Source organism: Aulostomus chinensis, chromosome 9 (genome assembly GCF_037954235.1).
Source record: "Aulostomus chinensis isolate RoL2024-O1b breed Wild chromosome 9, RoL_Achi_v1.0, whole genome shotgun sequence".
Lineage (NCBI taxonomy): Eukaryota > Metazoa > Chordata > Actinopteri > Syngnathiformes > Aulostomidae > Aulostomus > Aulostomus chinensis.
The window spans coordinates 29,725,126-29,742,547 of NC_141328.1; the positions used below are offsets into that span (position 1 = coordinate 29,725,126).

The 17,422-nt window shown below is 49.0% G+C and overlaps 3 protein-coding genes across 7 annotated transcripts in view; 1 reads left to right on the plus strand and 2 right to left on the minus strand.

The window, feature by feature from the left end:
- The window catches only part of LOC147256725 (cyclin-dependent kinase 17-like), a 38,398-nt gene extending 34,530 nt beyond the window's left edge, over positions 1-3,868 (minus strand). Inside the window, exon 1 of one of the 5 annotated variants that reach the window (XM_086214961.1) lies at positions 3,699-3,868. In XM_086214961.1, the coding sequence (XP_086071087.1) occupies positions 3,699-3,754 (56 nt within the window). In that variant the 5' untranslated portion in view covers positions 3,755-3,868. Of the gene's footprint in view, positions 1-3,200; positions 3,527-3,698 lie in introns of those variants that run through there. The other 4 variants (XM_086214963.1, XM_086214964.1, XM_086214962.1 and 1 more) reach the window with 4 other exon arrangements.
- Positions 3,869-5,466: 1,598 nt separating this feature from the next.
- Positions 5,467-17,218, plus strand: LOC147256726 (transmembrane prolyl 4-hydroxylase-like). Its single transcript, XM_086214968.1, has 9 exons — positions 5,467-6,340; positions 6,829-6,910; positions 11,576-11,772; positions 11,910-12,000; positions 12,628-12,790; positions 12,872-13,057; positions 13,455-13,545; positions 13,643-13,766; positions 15,251-17,218. The coding sequence occupies exons 1-9, from the start codon at positions 5,972-5,974 to the stop codon at positions 15,463-15,465; spliced, it is 1,518 nt and encodes a 505-aa protein (XP_086071094.1). The 5' UTR covers positions 5,467-5,971; the 3' UTR covers positions 15,466-17,218.
- LOC147256727 (secreted frizzled-related protein 5) lies at positions 7,196-8,694 on the minus strand. The gene is made up of 3 exons (XM_086212834.1): positions 8,444-8,694; positions 7,790-7,956; positions 7,196-7,515 (listed from the first exon to the last, which is right to left on the minus strand). Exons 1-3 carry the CDS (start codon positions 8,692-8,694, stop codon positions 7,196-7,198), a joined length of 738 nt encoding a protein of 245 aa, XP_086068960.1.
- Positions 17,219-17,422: the final 204 nt, after the last annotated feature.

Below are 17,422 nucleotides of genomic sequence, written 5' to 3' on the forward strand. Positions count from 1 at the left end.
AAGCTATAGACTGGATTCTGGACCAGAACGTGGATCAGCACCGCCACTCTGGTATGGGATCTGCCTGTCAGTTGTGACATGTCGTGGTACTCGTGCACTGGTGAGCTCCTTTGTTTATCTGTTCCTGCTCCTATGCATGATTGCTCTGCTTGTATTTGCTGCCACAGCAGCATTTTTCAGTTACAGGGTACTTTTGCAAGGTTGTAGTCACTTCCATCGTGTTTGTATGTGGATCCGTCCGGGAAACTGCTTTTGAAAACAAAGTTTGAGAGGGAACAGAGGGTTATGAATGCGTGCTGGATGTTGCCTCGCCTGTGCTGCAGATGGACGTGGCAGTGTGAAGAGATTGGCAGAGGCACCTCGGTGTGTGGGAAGAGACATGTGGCTCCCGGCTGCTGCATGTGCAGGCCCTGCTCAGCAGACACCCAGCTAACACAACTCCCCGTACCAGAGACGCGCTCATGTGACGGTGGCAGCTCTCACGCCCTCAGACTTCTTAACAAGCACTTTCACTGTTATAACAGTGACAGGAAGCAGCTTCATTATCTGTGCCATTAAACGAGCATGCGGGGGCAAAGGTTAGCAGAAAGAGTGACACAGAAGACATAAACTCCTCCAAAACTTGGTACCATCTTGTTGATGTGTTTCTGTGAGCATGTGCAGGTGTTTCCCAGCGTGTGTGAAGGTCAGGTGAGCTGACACACCCCTGAGGAGCAGAGGAGTACAATCTGATCTATTCAACAGAAACACACCATTTGGGTTGCTAGGTTACAGACCCAGACTGGAACCACAGTTTCTGCCTCTGAGGTGAAAAGAAGAAGAAAGGGGGAAAAACAATTCACGTCTCCCTTTCCTCCGTGCACTCATGCTTGTGCCAGATGTGAACCTGTCCACCCCTCCAGAGCTCCAGCTACCACACAGTGCTGCAGCGTGTGATCCTTGCCAGCGCAGCTCTGGGAGTCCTGCGCCTCTGACAAGGATGACTGGACCTGCTGACGGGAGTCTGCAGCAGCCACAGGACGTACACAGAGCTGCAAAGTTGACACGCTCGCTGGCCGACTCATATTGGGAGATCAGGATGAGCAGTTTTGGCAGCTTTTGTGACAAAGACTTCATTTAGTGTCAGCCATACTGTCCTATCTGCCTTGCCTCCCTCGCTTTCACATCACTAACAAACAGGCATTCTTCTGCAGTTCAGTGGCACATGAATCACACGCGTGCATGCACACACATTCAAAGTGGAATGGGCACTCAGTAGCACTCTGAGCAGCGCTCGGCGCGGCAGCCCAAGGATGCATGAGTAATGCACAAATCTGCCCAACTACGGTCACCCACACACGTACACACACACGTACACACACACACACACATTAACCAGAAGGTAACCCAAAAAAGCATTCTCCTCATGATCCCCATGGCTCCTCCTCAGCCTCTCAACCCTGATCTCCAGAGTTATGATGGGCAGTTTAAAAAGGAGGTGCATTAATGAGCAGACTGAGACAGACAAGCAGACAAATCTGAAGCCACAGGAGGAGAAATGACAAGACATTCGTCACCAGCGTTGGTGGATGTGTCTCACCAAGTGCAGGGGGATGCATATCACTCTATAAATTATGTGTGGCCGAGATTGGATCAGAATATTTATCCCATAATCATGTAATCGTGTATGCAAAAGTTTAGTATAAAAATGTTAAATTGCTGTTCCCACACCATCAGACACAACCTGACATGGAAACGCACTAATCAGGAAAGTAGGAGGGGCGACTGACGAGGAAATCTGAAACCTGTGACATCAAACAGCGGGTAAGTCTGATTGGTTTCTGAGCAGATCCGGTTCTGTCCACACTGTCAGGAGATCTGCTGGTCATCACATACATGAGACCAGATAATATCCACTCAAGTCCTACTTGAGCGACCAGGCTGGTAAACATTCCTAGAAATCTGATCCAAACCACTTCAGCGGTGGTGTGGATCAGATTTGCTAAGGTCCGAGTTCATGTGGCCGTTGGGACTAAAGGGAAGCTGCACACACCACCAACTGAGCAGAGCCCACAGGCTGAGCAGGCCTGTCAACGCAGGTGATTCCACTGTAAACTGAAACAATACCATTACTAGTACAACTACTACTACAACTGATAATAAGAATAAAAAAATAAGTATTATTATAATGCCTTAAGAAGAGCTCTTCTTGATACCCTTTACACACAAACCACATGAGAAGATTTTGACCAACTGGCCTTAAACAGAAATCGACATTCTTCACCCTGCAGGTGATGATACCACCAGGACTGGTACCAGAACCATCTGGTACCAGAACCATCTGGTACCAGAACCATCTGGTACCAGATGGTTCTGGTCCTTACTTCGACCCTAAAAGGTCGCTACATCCCCTTGTACTGCTCTGCACTGCGAGGGGCTTTGAGAAGCAAACCCACCACCGATGAGGTCAACCCGGACAGAGGCTCATCCCGCCGGGAGCAGGAGGCGCCTTCAGCGGCGGAAGAAAACCAACGACTCGAACAGAGAAAAGCCAGCAGTTGAGGCCGTGGGCATGGTGGTGATGAGGCAGTGGAGTACGAGAGGCTCCGCAGTGCTAGCAGCGGTGTCCCGCATGCTGAGGTGCGTGTGAGCCTCCGTGAACTCCGTGAATCAGCGGGTGAGCGGCCCGGGCCTCGGTGTTCTGGCAGCCGGGCAGACATGGGAGAGATTAACTCCACATATGTTTGCAAACTTGCTGAGATCAGCCGGGAGACACGAGGTAGTGGCCCCCGCTGCGTCGTCCCAGTACACGCGGAGGCGCCGTGGCTGCGGGAGGGACGCCGGGGGGGGGACGCGAGTCCCGGGACCGTCCGGCGGAGCTCCTCCACCTCCCGGCCTTTTATGTTTTCGCTCAGCTCGTCTCTCCCCGAGTTTTCCTGACGTCGCCGCCCGGGAGGAGGAGAGTAGGGCAGGGCTTTGAAAAAGTTACACGGCCACTCGACGAGGACGGACACAGACCTGGATTCACGCGTAATAGGACACGCGACCGCGGGGACCCGGAGTCCCGGGAGACCCCCGCCGTCCGCACCAACGACTTCAAGCATTTTAGGACCTTCGAACATCTCCGAACCCTAAACACCGCCACCTGCCCGCCAGCCCAGCAGCCAAGAGAAGGTGGAGTGGACCGAGCGGGACCAGAACCCCGCAACGCTGCCACCGACCTGTTTCTGTCGCAGGGGACTATTGTTCCACTCGTGTACGGTGATCCACGCAGCTCGCTGGGGTGAAGAAGCCACTGCGACAAGTTCCCGCAACTACTTGGCCATAAAAACGCCGAGCTCGGCTGCTACGGATCGGACGGGTCTTATCCCCGGGCCGCCCGGGCTGTCGCAGGGTCCCGCCCGCCGATCGTGCTGGCCGCGCGGTAGCGCATTATCCGCCGGTGGGTTCCTGTCCGGTGACGATCGGCGGATCGCTGCGACTGCGTGTGGATCCCGAACGGAGGCTGTGGCGTGATCCCGGAAAACACCGCAAGGGGTGTGTGTGTGTGTGTGTGTGTGTGTGTGTGTGTGTGTGTGTGTGTGTGTGTGTGTGTGTGTGTGTGTGTGAATACGCGTGGGGGGGGGGGGGGCACGTAGAGTTGGGAAGTGGCAGCTGGGATGTGAGCCTGCCATCATCTGCAGCTCAGACCTGCTGCTGACGCGTCAGAGGAAACTCACTGATCAGCAGGACGCGTCGAGGTCCTAAGACTGGAGATCAGAAACAGGCTCGACATCAGGAGACACGTGGTCTCCGTCCCGGCGCGCACCGCGCAGCGACCAGGAGGAACGATGACCAGACCGATTAAACTCGTTGCCGCTGTGACTTCAGTTCAGTGAGCGACTCGATCCTGGGGATCACCGGATCCTCGGTGGCTCTCAGATGACACAGCAAACACGGCCGAGGAGGAGCTGCTGGCCTCCACCGCCACCTGCCGGTGCAGCCGGGTCACAGCAGCACGGCTTACCTGGAGGCGCGCAAAGACAATGGCAGTGTGTGTGTGTGTGTGTGTGTGTGTGTGTGTGTGTGTGTGTGTGTGTGTATAAAATAACATTTTATCCAATTCGCCAAAGTTGTATTTTCACTGTAGCGCAGCACCACCACCCTCTGAGCAGAGGAGGGAGGACGAAGAGTTCTCCATCACTTACCATTGAGTGTAGTACAATTCAGTCTTCTAAACATTTGTTTGTTAAATATTTTATGCCGTTTGTATTAATATGTACGTATATTTTTGTAAAAGCATTTCTGTTTCTTTTGATCTGAGGACTAAAACTATGATGTCACCTATTAAGTTTTGAGGAAACCTTCTTCAGTAAAGATCAAAGAGACCAAGGATCTTCTGATGGAGTCCATCTGAGAGCAAATTTACAGCCTTGATAGAAATGGAGAGGAATCAGCTGAAGTGAACAGGCTCTTGTGTGGACACAACCCTGGGAAGAAAAGCCTTAAAGCTCAGTGCCTGATGGGAGGTGTAAAAGGCTGTGAGGCCATCAACATGGACAGGAAGGCAGCAGGTCACCAGACAAAAGTTTCAAGGAGAAAGAGGACATCCGTGTTGAAGGAGGAGGCGGTGGCTGTCACAAGAGAGCACACGTGTGTTTCCACTTGTGGAACGAGCTCTGACCAGGAGGGAAAGGAAATAATAAGACACAAAGGCAACACGTGTCTGAAGGGAACCCTCTTTATGTCTCTTAGGGAGAAATGTGCCGCATCATAAAAACACGACATTGGTTTGGAGAAATCTGGAAGATGAGGTTCAGTATTTAACACTCTGAGCAGGAAGAACTAAATAAAGAGAGAATAAAAATAGGGACATAGGTTGGAAACATTCAACATTCAGGCGTAGATGTTTAAGCATGAAAAGGGTGCGTGTGACGGAGAGAGAGAGAGAGAGAGAGTGGGACACTTCAAGAAGGGCACTCATAAGACAGGATGGTATTTAGGGAGAGAGAGAAGGAGGGCATACGGGTGTTATGACTGCTAATAGGCTGCTGGGACACGCTGGGACTTGGCAAGGACATGCAGACATGATCATGGGCCTGGAACTGGTGGGAAAACACCAGCTGCAGCACCAACTGGGTAGAGGGAGGGCTGAATACTTAAACAAACAAACAAATTCTCTCTAGTTTATAATATCTCTATTTCACAATCCTTGCTCGTAATCTTGCTTTACCCTCCCAGCGACCGTGACATATAACTGTTAACATTGTTTAGGTTTTATTTGAAGCCATGAGACAGAAGTTGCTGTCTGCATTTTGTTATATCAAGGCCACAATACGTAACTTTGACAGAACAAGTTATATCTTGTTTTGTTGAGGTCTTAAAGTCTCCAAATAACTTAAATGAGTGTCTAAGCGCTCTATTATAGGAACTGGACTTGTTCAGTGTGGTTTGATTTTAATGTCTTTGAAAAAATTAGAAACAACATTGCATTTAGAATCATCATGACCAAGACCAAAAAAAGACTCTCTCAGTGCCCAAAATCTATCTAGAAGAAGAAGAAGCAGAAGAAGAAGAAGAAGAAGAAGCAGAGCCAATGAAGGATGGCGCTGGGATATTGTCACGCAGTTCTGGCGGGAACCACCAGATGCCGCTAGCGCTCCACCGCCGGGCCTGAGCAGCTCCCCGGAAGTCGTCGGCTCGTCCGTGTCGTTGTTAGGCAGGTTGTCAGGGGCAGCAGGCTGTTAGCAAGCCCAGGATTAGCGCTCTTAGGTAATGATGACATATTTATCCGTTACAGCAAACGACTGTAGTCACATCTGCGTTTCCGCGTCGTACCGCCTTGTTTCTTTGGACAGCAGCGAGGAGACGTCGTCCATCTGTGTCGAACCAGAGCAAGGCTCCCTGCGGGGTTCGGTCCCGGTACTGCGAGCTAACGCTGTCAACCGAACTCGAGATGAATGTCGGCAGTAACCTCACCGGGTAAAAGTCGGGTCTGCGTGCGGGTACAGCAATGGAAGATCTTCAGGAAAACTTGTTTCGGGACGAACAATCCGGCGGAAGCCGCGACTCGTCGATGCCCTACAACGCTCCGTTCCGCCCGACGCGTCTGCCCATCCAGAGGAGCAGCGTCTGCTCCCGGGCGTACTTCGTCGTGGTGATGGTCTTCTTCCACGTCTACATCCTGAATGTCATCGCCTTGTTGCTCTACGTGCACTACAGCAACGGTCACGGGGAACTCGTCGGTGGTAACCGGGCCTCCTCTACGTCTGTCAGCGAGGGTGGGAGCTCCCTGCCTCCTCCCAGCCCTCATCCTCCAGGAGAGATCCATGAGGAGGACCGCGGCCAGAGCTTCAGTCTCCCCCGCCTGGAGGGGATACGGGTGAGTCGCGACGTCTGTGTATTTGTCATATTTTTCTGTTTCATTTTCTATCATCCTCATTTAGTCCATCAGTCATTTTATAAATGATGACGCCACAATGAACCTTTTGTCTACGTGTTGTTCATGTTCTATTTGACCCGTGGAAGATCTACACTGTTGAAAACATTGTCTAAAATTTATGGATCAATATTGTGTTCTTTAACAGTGTGCAGGACCTCGTCTTGTTGTCCCGAGTGACCTTTTTGCCCATGCACCTGTTAACCACACCTTTGTGTACAAGCATGCAGAAGTATTTCTTTCATTGTTCATGAACCTAATAATGACTCTTCATGTAGTAAAGCCATTAATCGTCTCCCAGTCCAAGTATGTCACTCAGTAAATTTGTTGCATATCTAGAATTTAACCAAATTCTGATTCAACATTTTGAGTCTGTTGGTACAGTATTCTCTCCTTTGATGACCCCCTGCCCCCCTCTTGCTCACCCGCAGGTGGGACACGTCCAGCCGGTCTCTCTTGTTGCTGAGCGGACACACAAGATGAGGACACTCAGCCTGAAACCGCTGCTCTTTGGTTAGTTCACTGAGGGCCATAGCCGTTGACGTGTCATCCCTGACTTGCATTTTATCGGGATTTTGAACACATTTTTATTTTTCTCAAAGTTATACAAATATAAACCAGGAATATTTACTTTTAATTCAAAGATATGTACATTTGGTATCATTTTTTTATGAGCTCCTTTGTTACTGGCTGGTGTATCTCTTTCTAGAATCATAGAGGTTTGAGTGGAATCTGAAGGCCCAATCATAATGTAAAGTTTGAAATACACAGTCAGATTCTTATCCATCTGTCGTTAGCCTATCTCCTACATCGGTAACGTTTCCATTTCCGGGAAGCTGCCATCAGGTTCTTGTCCCGCCTCTGCCAAGCATAAACCTTACTGACCAGCAGGCGGTCTCCTTGCACTGTTCCGGTCACAAGGAAGGCACCACCTCGTGGGTGCTGTCGCGTCATGTTCTTCACACAGGTGGCATCCCTCTCCAGCCAAAGCTCAACGTGAGAGCGTATCTGCCCACCCAGTAAGGGTCCATGCTTCAGAACATCCAGCTTGGCTGCCAGTGAGAACTGCGACAGGCTGACCGGACTGTTCCTGAGCCGAGCCAGACGTAGTTTCACGACTGTAAAGATAGCAGATAAGCAGAGTATGATTTGCATCACAGTCAGTTGTCTACCTTTTAACGAATGAACAAATAGAGAATTATCCTCAAGTCTGTTTCAGGAATATTGTTACCCACCAAAATCACTCCTGCAAAAGGTTTCGAGTGTCTCTTTTGAAGAGGGTGCCTCCTCCAGCTCACAGTCGTGGCAGCTCGCTTGAGGCACTGAAATAGTGCGATACCAGTCTGAGTAGTTTTTTCGGTTAAGCGTATCTGTCCACCATTAATGTCTTACCTTTAGGCCCTGCTGTGCTGTTGCTGATGGAAGAGATGCACATGAGATGGTCGGCAGGGTACTGGTCACAGTGCAGAATGTCTGGCCAAGGGTATCCATAGCAACTCATGATTGGTGCGCAACTGTCACGTACAGATTCACACAAACTTCTGCAGGGTGTTATAAACCTGACATGAGAGATGATCAAGGTAGGAATGAATAGCTGGATGGATTTGTGTCTGTGGTGTGAAGTGCAAACACCAACTTTTTACCTGGGATGTAGTCATGTGACAAAAAAGATGATCCTGCTGTCATGATTTGGTTTATAGGAGAAACCAGAGCTTTTCTCCAGGGACCTCCATGTTTTATAGCTCGTCAAAGGGTAACACCTCTCAAGCATCTCACTCCGACTCACCCATCGAATGACTAAAAGTATATTTCACCTCTGTGCAGCCTGCCAGTGTCCAAGTCATGTTTGTTAGATTGTGTCACGGCCAACTCTCCTTTGCTCCCTGCCTTTTCTTCTACTACACTCCAACTTGAGCTGTACTTTGAATACTGTATGAATACTGTAACACTGTTCTATGTGTTTTTAAATTCTGATAAAACTGTGAAGGAATGTTAATGTCTTTGAAAAAATCTACTTAAAAGAAAAGCAGTTTTGTTTGAACGTACCTGTCGAGGCAGATGGGCGCAAAAAGAGAGCAGAGGAAGATGCGAGCGTCAGGGTGGCACTCCCGGGCCAGAAGTGGCAACCAGCTGGCACTCTGTTGTACCGCCTCAGCCGGAGACTCGTGGCCCAGCAGGTTGGGCATCCTCATGGTGTCATAGCTGATATTTTGGCACAAGGCCATTCCCGATGGGATGGGCACACAGCTAGAGGAACTTCGGGGTCCCCATATTCCACCTTCGCCCATAGAAAGCATGGATCTTAGTCCAGTGGTAGCACCAGGGTGCCTCCACACCTTACCATTCTCTTGCTCTGCATCTCCTTGTCTAGAACTAGATCTTAACCTCCCTTCAGCCCTTGGTTGTCTGCCCTGCCCTGCCCCTGTTCTCCCAACACCAAGCTCCAATGTGCTGCCTGACCCAGCAAGCAGAAGGAAAAAAAGAAGGGGAGCTAAATGAGAGATTAAAGTGGTAAAAAAAGAAGAGTGCACAACAGTCATTTTGAAGTTAGAAAGACAAAAAGGTCCTGAGCGTGTGTCTCAAGGAAATGAAGACCCCTTTGTAGCGCACGAGAGAAATGGAGAATAGGTGTATTTATAGTGGGTGGTGATTACATTAGCATAGGAAAGGGTGAGGGGAGGTGTGGAGAGCAGTCGGGAGAAGGGGTGGAACACGTTCAAGTTTCATTAGAGAAGCAGATTAAGTGTGTGTGACAGACCTCAGGAGTAGTTTGGCGAATGATTTGCCATTTCAGTACTTTGGCTCGCTAACCTTTCCATCATCACAGCCTGAGCTGAGGAAGAGCTGGGCCTTCATGTTGAGAAACTCCTCCATCCCACACTTATAACAACCCACCTATAAGTAGGATGCCCTTCATTGCTTTTGCACTTCTTGGTGATCCACCCCTGCTGCTGAATGGGAAAGACTGGATGTTTTAGGAACACTCAGAGTGCAGACTTCAGTTGATTAGTAATTCTGAGGGTGACTTGTTTTCATTAAATTAATCAGGAGTTGTCGCTGTTTGGGCTGCAAACTGTTAGTGAGACACAACAAGAAATTAGAAGATATCACTTTGGGCTGGAAAGCAGATGAATAATGTATCAATATAGTGTCAGATAAATCACGACTGATAGTAACTGCTGCAGGGGTAGCATCCTCGTGTGCATGCACCCTGTGGCTGTGTGTGTGTGTGTGTGTGGGGGGGGGTCTTACATGCATTCAGAACACAAACAGATTTGGTGCTGTCCTGCTGCTGCTGGCCTGATTCTTGTTCAGACAAACAGGTCACTTCCTCTCTGGGGTAGAAAGGGAGACCGTGATGGGAGGTAGAAAGCTCAGCCCCCCCTCATTCATATCTGAAATCCAGATTAATGAGGTTTGACTGGACAATGGGGATCAACCAAGTGGGTGCAGTGTAAAAGACACGGGTGACAAACAAGGCCTTCACTGTGCTGGCAGCCAACCTGCCGGAAGCCTTTTATTAAGAGGGAGAATGACTGACAGACATGGGTGGACTGATGGAGGGACAACATGCATGGTTCTTGTCTCTGTCCTGCTCTCCTGCTCTCTCTCCGTCCCCACTGATCCTGGATCTGCTCCACCTTCCTGCTGGTAAAGGAAGGTTCTGGTGGCTGCTGTTGCAGGATGTGCTGCTGATGGAGAATTGTTGGGTGGAGGTTCATTGAAGGAGGGAGGTGCTGGACCTGCTCTACTTGGACAGAGTCAGGACAGAACTTTGGTTGGGGTTTGGCGCTGTAGAAATAAAACTGACTTGATTTGACTTCTTTGTATATTTGCAGTCATACCTTAATAAATTCAACCCTGATGTCTATTGAGGCTTTCCTTCATGGTGTAAATAAATAATAATAAAAATACAATCTAGATTTCAAACTCTATTTGCAGCTATAAATTATGGCTCCTACAATGTCTGTTCAGTACACAACATGAGACAGAGTATTGACTCACTCACACACACTTGTGGAGATAGTTGTTTGTCCACTTGGAAGACTTTACAACACTTGGCCCACTGTGGTGACGCTGTGTGTGTGTGTGTGTGTGTGTGTGTGTGTGTGTGTGTGTGTGTGTGTGTGTGGTAGGGATGACCACCAGGTAGTCGGGGGTGTGGCTCTTATTGTAATCGGTGTTCAAAGCAGCAGTATTTTTTCAGAGCACAAACCAAAGGGTTTTTCCTGAAAACATTTATGTGGCGTGATTGTGTGTTTTAATGAGGACTTGTGTCATCAAACACTCAGGCCGGAATTTTCTGATATTTTTCTTCTTTTTAGGGTCTTTATTCCTAATCATTGTTTTCTGAGCATACAATGATCAATCCGTCTCTCAGTGGTAATCTCAAATAATCTATTGAGTGATCTGTCAGATTAAGATGGGACTGTTCATGGAGATCTCCTGATCCACTCATGAGAGAATCACTCGTTCATGCAGTTGTGTGTGACAGGGACATGAAGAGTCAAGATGTTTCTGATGACACTGATATTTGATGTTACTGCTGTCAGTCTGGAATTGAAGAGAAACTTTCGGTTCATGTGCTTGTGGTGACCTCACCCTCGGTGGGGTCAGATACCGATACCACCCTCCAACAAGGAAGCAGTTGGTAAAAATGATCATTAAGATACATTCAGTAACGTGCGTGCCAGTGTGCCAGTATCAGGCTGATGCCGATACCAAGTTGTCCGATCAGCTTTAATGGTCTGAAGCGAGTCTCTCGCTATCCACATGTAATCTTTGAACCTACCAGAAACTCAACTGCACTCTGAAGGTTTTTGGTTAGCTTTGCACAGTCTCCAGGCCAGTCTCTCTGAATGAGGGGTTACTCCTGATCCTCACTCTAACCCAGGCAGACTGCAGCCTGGCGGGTGTTATGCTAATGTGGGCCTTTCATTTCCTAACTGTGAATCTGGCAAAGTCTCACTGTGTCGGACCTGATTTGTATTTCCAGACTCAGGGACTGAGCTTTTCAGCCTTCCCTGAGATAGAAGTAGACTCCTTACATTCATTGTATCATTTGGATGGAAAAACAAGATTTCTGCCTTGTTTAAAAGTTACTGGCAACATTTCAGTCACGTGTGACAAAGGCTACAATGTTTCTCTACAAATATGTCTGTTTCCAAATTCTGTCAGAGATTCCTGGCTTCCTGTCCGAGGAGGAGTGCCGTGTGGTGGTGCAGCTGGCTCAGCTCAAGGGTCTGATGGAGAGCCAGGTGACAGCACCCAGCCAGGGGCAGGAGGAGGCCAACCAGCCACTACTTTCTCTCAGCACAGAAGAGGTCTTCAGTCTGCTGGACCTCAACCAGGACGGGCTGCTGCAGAAGCAGGAGGTGACAGAAGAAGAACACCTTGTATTCATGGTCGTGGAATAAAGCTGTTTTGCAGAACAGTCGATCAGTTTTGAGCCCTGATGGTTTCGTGGGGCTGTCACATTGTATAGTTAGAACTATTCTGGTCTCTCTTCCAGATTGTGAGTCACTCGCGCTCGCGAGATGGGACTTGGCTGAACCCAGAAAACTTGCGGCAGATTCTCACTGGTCTGGAGGCCGGCGCAACAGGTTCATACTCTGGTGGTTTGTGTGTATGTGCCAGTGTGTGTCGGTACATTTGGGATTTTTGTCAATCTCCATTTGGGAAAGGGAGTCCAAAAAAGAAAAGCCTTATCATGGCAATTGTGACTGATATTGCATTTTGCAAATGCATGCAAGTCTTTGAGTGGCAAGGCTGGAAGAGTAGTGACACCGTTTTGATCGGAGGCCATTGTGCTAGGCGTTCCGGCTATCCTGCTCCGGACGTGCCTAACCCTGTCTCATTAAAAAGTGATTATTCTCCAACCCCTTTTCTTCATTTTCCCCCGTTCCCCCACACTCCCTCCTCTACATTTGACCCCCCTCTGCCAGCCACCTCTTTTCTGGCACCCCAGAGTTATTGTTGCAGCTGAGGCACGCTCTCCCTGGGGAGGTGATGGGGGCCTGGCGTTCATAGAGCTGAGAGCAACAGCAAGGCTGCACAAATAGGAACGGGAGGGCAGAAAAGACGGATGGGACTATTAGAACTTACTGTTCATGACATCGTCCAAGAATTACAACAATGAATCAAGTTGACCTGGAGTTGCTGTGGAACATAACCTGAGGACTGGTTTCAACATTTCACATTGCTATTGTATGTACGTGTGCACCTGACAGGGATGCTGACCTTGGAGGAGTTCAGGCGTGTTTATGATGTGCCGCAGCACTCGGAACGGCAGCCGGGTGGGAAGCACAGAAGTCGCTTCGCACAGAGAAACAAACATACGTGGCTCTATCAAGGCCTGGGATCCCATCATGTGCTGCGCACACTGAAGAACAGGTATGTGCACACAGGTTCTCGTGCTCTTGGCATCCCATGCGCTTGTAGTTGTGAAACATAGTCTGCTTCGCTCGAGCTCAGAGTGACCAGTCTGACACGTCTGCCCACGGCGTTGGTTGAGATGAGTGAGCCGCTGCAGGTCGTTCGCTATGAGCACGGAGACTTCAGCAATGCCCACCATGACAGTAGCCCCTCCCACCCAGAGACGACCTGCGCGCACACACGGCTGGCAGGAAACACATCTGCTCTCACAGAGGTCTCATGCAGGTGTGTAGTCTCCATTGGGTTCATGGGTATGTTAATTCAGGACGTATCACATTGTTATGATTTCAGAGACAAGGACAGACTTAACTTTTAGTTGCTCATTTAACATGATTCAGTACACAATGCAGTATAAATACATTTTCAGTTAGTTTTTTATATTGCAGTAATTCACAGACAAGACAAACTATTATTTGCTCATGTGACGTGTGTGTCTATCGGTACGTAACACCGCACACCTCAGGATCCAGATACAGGGTGGTCTTCAGTTCCTGCCAGCTCCTAAAGGGACCGTTTTGCTCGATGAATGCATGACCTTCAGTTGCTCAGTTTACTGGTGTATAAAACAAAATACCACATTTCACAATGATGTATTTATGGTCACTTACTTATTTTCTCCCAGGTATCTCACTGTGGTACTCTACCTCAGCTCCATCGAGGAAGGTGGTGAAACTACTTTTCCTGTGGCAGACAATCGTACCTATGAAGAGCAGGTGAGCGAGCTGCCGCTTCCACACTGATCATCATGCAAAGCTTCTTTGCTTCTGTGGACTAACAGCTGCACTTGACCTGAATGTGTGTGATTTCTAGGCACTTGTCCAAGATGGAGTGGATTTGACAGACGTCCAGGAGACATGTGGTCAAGGAAACCTGAGGATAAGACCTACAGCTGGGACCGCACTCCTCTGGTACAACCACCTCTCCGATGGTAGAGGTATGAATCAAACACATACACAAATCCTAGAACAGGATGTGGATGATTTGTGTCCATCTTCGAGTCGTGAGTTATCACAGACTAGTGCCACACCCCTGCGCTCATATGCTCACATCCCTGCATCCCACAACCCCTGTGCGTTGTCTCGTCTCTGACAGCGAAACCTATCAAAATTTGATCTGTTTGTTCCGGCAAGATTTGGAAAGTGTTAGAGAGCCGTGGGATGAGAGCCTGATGTAGCCGTGCTCAGCAGCGATAAGCTTCAGTGCCGCACCATCGCTTTGCTTTGAATTGTCGGAACTTTAGGACTAAACCAACGTTCCTCCTCTTTCTGACACTGCTCCGCTTCACTAGAGTGTCACACCTCTGTCCACTGAGCTTCAACTCATCCACACCGTCCTTTGTGTGGTCCATTACCTGGTTCCGTCCTCCGACAGACCGCGCTGCAGCCACGATCCCTCCTCGTTGAGTCTGTCCTTTGCTCAGTGTGATCCGTCACTGGGATGAGCAGCTTTAGCTGCTGCATTGAAGGCATCACATTGGTGTGAGGCATTTCCTCAAATCTGCCACAACATCAGTGGGGTTTAACAGGATGAAATGAACAGATTTTGGAGGTCAAAGGCCAACTTCTCTGTGACAGACTTAAATCCGCAATCCAGCATTTCTAGTCCACTTAATGGTGACTGAGGTTGTTTGGTATCCAGCGCCTATAAGCAGGTTTAATAACCGCCAGATATTTGATTCAGTCGTGCTAATCCATGTATTGTCACCCAGTGATTAAAATGAAAATGATGAAATGCAGCACACATCTAACGTTAAACAGCAACATGATGTTTCATTGTATTTTGCCATGAAGATCAGCAGAGTCCTGAGCCAGGGGTGGAGCCTATCCCAGCTGACATTGGGTGAGACGCGGGGTTCACCCTGGACGGGTCACCAGTCCGTTGCAGGGCCATCAGGAGTAATTAGGGGTTCAGTGTCTTGCTCAAGGGCACTTAGACATGGTCACCGGGGGCTGGGGATTGAACCAGCAACCCTTCGTTGCCAGACGGCCGCTCTAGCTCTGAGCCACGCCGCCCCTTGAACATGAATTTGATTCAGAAATAAATTTGGCAGGCCTGAGTTTAGGAGAACCAGGTATAAATGTCTGCTCTGGTCATCTTATGGAGAGAGAATTGTCCCAGGCTCTCCTTCGAGTTTGTTCTGTCAGCTGGAGATGTTCTGCTGGTAGAAACTGGAGAGGACGGACCTGTTAGGAATCCAGCCAGAGATTAGGGACACATTCCAGGTGGCCAGTATTAGTCAGTAATGTGGACTATGAGACTAGAGCTGAACAAGAGACTGAGAGAGACCAACTAATGGAGTTGCAGTCAGAAGAAGGAAAATGGTGTTTTGATCAGCAGCAGTAATACCACTGGAGTCCAGTAGGTGGTGTGTGATTCCCTCTTCCCTGTGATTCCTAATGGCTGCCTGTCTCCTCCCAGGTTGGATGGGTGAGCTTGATGAGTACTCCCTGCATGGAGACTGCCCTGTGAAGCGAGGTCTGAAGTGGGTGGCCAACAGCTGGGTAAACGTGGACCCGGACCACCAGCAGCAGGCCCGCTACCAGAGACTAGTTGCTCAAAGGTACCGAGCTAAGTCAGGCGTGGAGGAACATTACCAACCACTTTCCCACAGTGACCTCCACCAGGACTTATAGCCTGGACCTTTTATTGAAGCTGAGTCTGTATGGCATCCGTCTGGCCAGTGAGGCCTGACGGATCACCCTGCAGTGACGGATGATGTCGTTGAAAGGAGCGTTTCTCACAGGAACGTCCCAGGGATCTTCTGCTGTGAATGAACCAGACTTACAGCTGACCACGTCGGTCAGACTTCTGCCTGAATGTCCTCGTTCACTCGATCCGTGCACGTCAGTCTCAAAGGGAACTTTGAACTTTAATCTGATGTCGAGTTGCAGTGGCTTGTTCAGTTTTCTCACTATTTATTTATAATCACAGGTAGCGTGAACAGAGTAAATGCTATTTTCACCACAGCACCCGCAGTCGGCCGATGCCAGAAAACCACATATTTAGGCCTCTCACTCAGTGACAGTGTGGCGCTAAGTGACGCGTAGTTCCACACAAAGGTCACGTTGGGATTAGATGACACTTCCGAGTTCTGATCGATCTGCATCAGTGAAATGATCAGCAATCTCATGGCATTGATGCAACATCAAAACACCTTTATTTTGAAATTCTCACGACACATCTCTATCAGCGTCTCTGCCCAAGTGCACCTCCGTCAGCGACAACATTGTGAAACGATATTTTAGTTGGTTTATGTGAGAATAGAAATGTAAGGTGTTGTATCCCTGGGGTCATGCCATTGGTCATGTTTCCATCCGACAGCCTGTTTTCTATCCACGTTTTTGATCCGCCAAAAATACCTGAGCGTAAGCACGTGAAATAGAAGAAAAAAAAATCCTGAACTCTTTAAAAAAGTTTTCCATGCTTGAGGAAGGTGGATAAGTTGGTGTGTCGACAAAGTGGGAATGGCGGCGGCAGACACAAAGACCTGGGGGGCTGAGCACAACCTGTCCAAGCACGTAGCTGGAGGAGTCGGTGGCTTTCGTGATCTCTGCTGCTCCACTTCCCCACGTCTACTTTCCGTTTGTGTTGCCTCTCAGTTATGTCCTCACGCCACTCGGTCTTCTTCTGCTGTGGTAAATGACACCGGACTGGAAACGTTGCGCCACCTACTGCTTCGTATCGTGGATTGGGTGTCAAACATCAAACAGAAATGAAAGTCTGGTGAGAGTCCACGTCAGAGAGCTGCAGGAAACGCGTCGGTCAGCCAGTCACTGTGGTCTTGGCTCCAGGTCATCGGTTCATCGGAGATTTCCTTGTGCCCAGAATTCCCAGGTTGTGAAGTCACAATGGCGCACCAACGGAACGTCCATGGTGACGCGGTGCACAAGCACACCTAGCTTCTTCATTAAAGAGAAGCTAGTTATGCGCTTGTTATGATCAGCGAATATAACCTGGACCTTGGAGCGCCGTATCACTTCCTGAACACTAGCAGAGTCACGTGAGGGTCAGAGAGACGGCGGCGCTCGTCACCACAGTAGAGTTCTACCTTTATTTATGAGCCATAACAGAATATCCATCTGTGAATGTGACATCATCAGTGTTTGTCTGTCCTTCAGTTTTGGTTTTAATAAGCTTTAATCATAGATATTTATTCATGTATTTATTATCTGTTTAATAAGCTCCTGCCCACGTGCAGCTGGTCTAGGCCGCCCTGCAGGTGGAGCCTCAAACTTGGGTTGAGCAACCCAAAACTATGTGTCATGGAGCTTTTATTTATTGCCAATTTTGGGTGAAGTAAGGATTGCATATTTGTAAGAGCTGGATGTTGCACCGAGTCTGTTGTGTGTCTGAGCGGATCTGCTCTGTGCTGGGAACTGCATAAAGTCATGTTTCAGTAGTGGTTGTGTCACGAGTGGTGATTTATAAAAACGTCACGACCCACTGCGTCCACTAGATGTCGCCCGAGGTCTGGGATGGGAGCGGGCTGCGAGGCGCCAGCTTGTTCTCCTGATGGTGACGTAAGCGCAGCTGCAGCTCCTGTAAATGACCCTCAGAGCATCTGCGTGGTCCGACTGACACGCGGAGCCT

What these genes read in the sequence shown, in the direction of transcription:
- LOC147256727 (XM_086212834.1), bottom strand. Translation starts at nt 8,694, where the DNA reads ATGCTTTCTATGGGCGAAGGTGGAATATGGGGACCCCGAAGTTCCTCT. An exon ending in GCGCCCATCTGCCTCGACAG is followed by an intron (nt 7,957 to 8,443) that starts GTACGTTCAAAC and finishes CTCTCATGTCAG; the next exon opens with GTTTATAACACCCTGCAGAA. An exon ending in CAGCACAGCAGGGCCTAAAG is followed by an intron (nt 7,516 to 7,789) that starts GTAAGACATTAA and finishes CTATCTTTACAG; the next exon opens with TCGTGAAACTACGTCTGGCT.
- LOC147256726 (XM_086214968.1), top strand. Translation starts at nt 5,972, where the DNA reads ATGGAAGATCTTCAGGAAAACTTGTTTCGGGACGAACAATCCGGCGGA. An exon ending in CCCGCCTGGAGGGGATACGG is followed by an intron (nt 6,341 to 6,828) that starts GTGAGTCGCGAC and finishes GCTCACCCGCAG; the next exon opens with GTGGGACACGTCCAGCCGGT. An exon ending in CTCACAGAGGTCTCATGCAG is followed by an intron (nt 13,058 to 13,454) that starts GTGTGTAGTCTC and finishes ATTTTCTCCCAG; the next exon opens with GTATCTCACTGTGGTACTCT.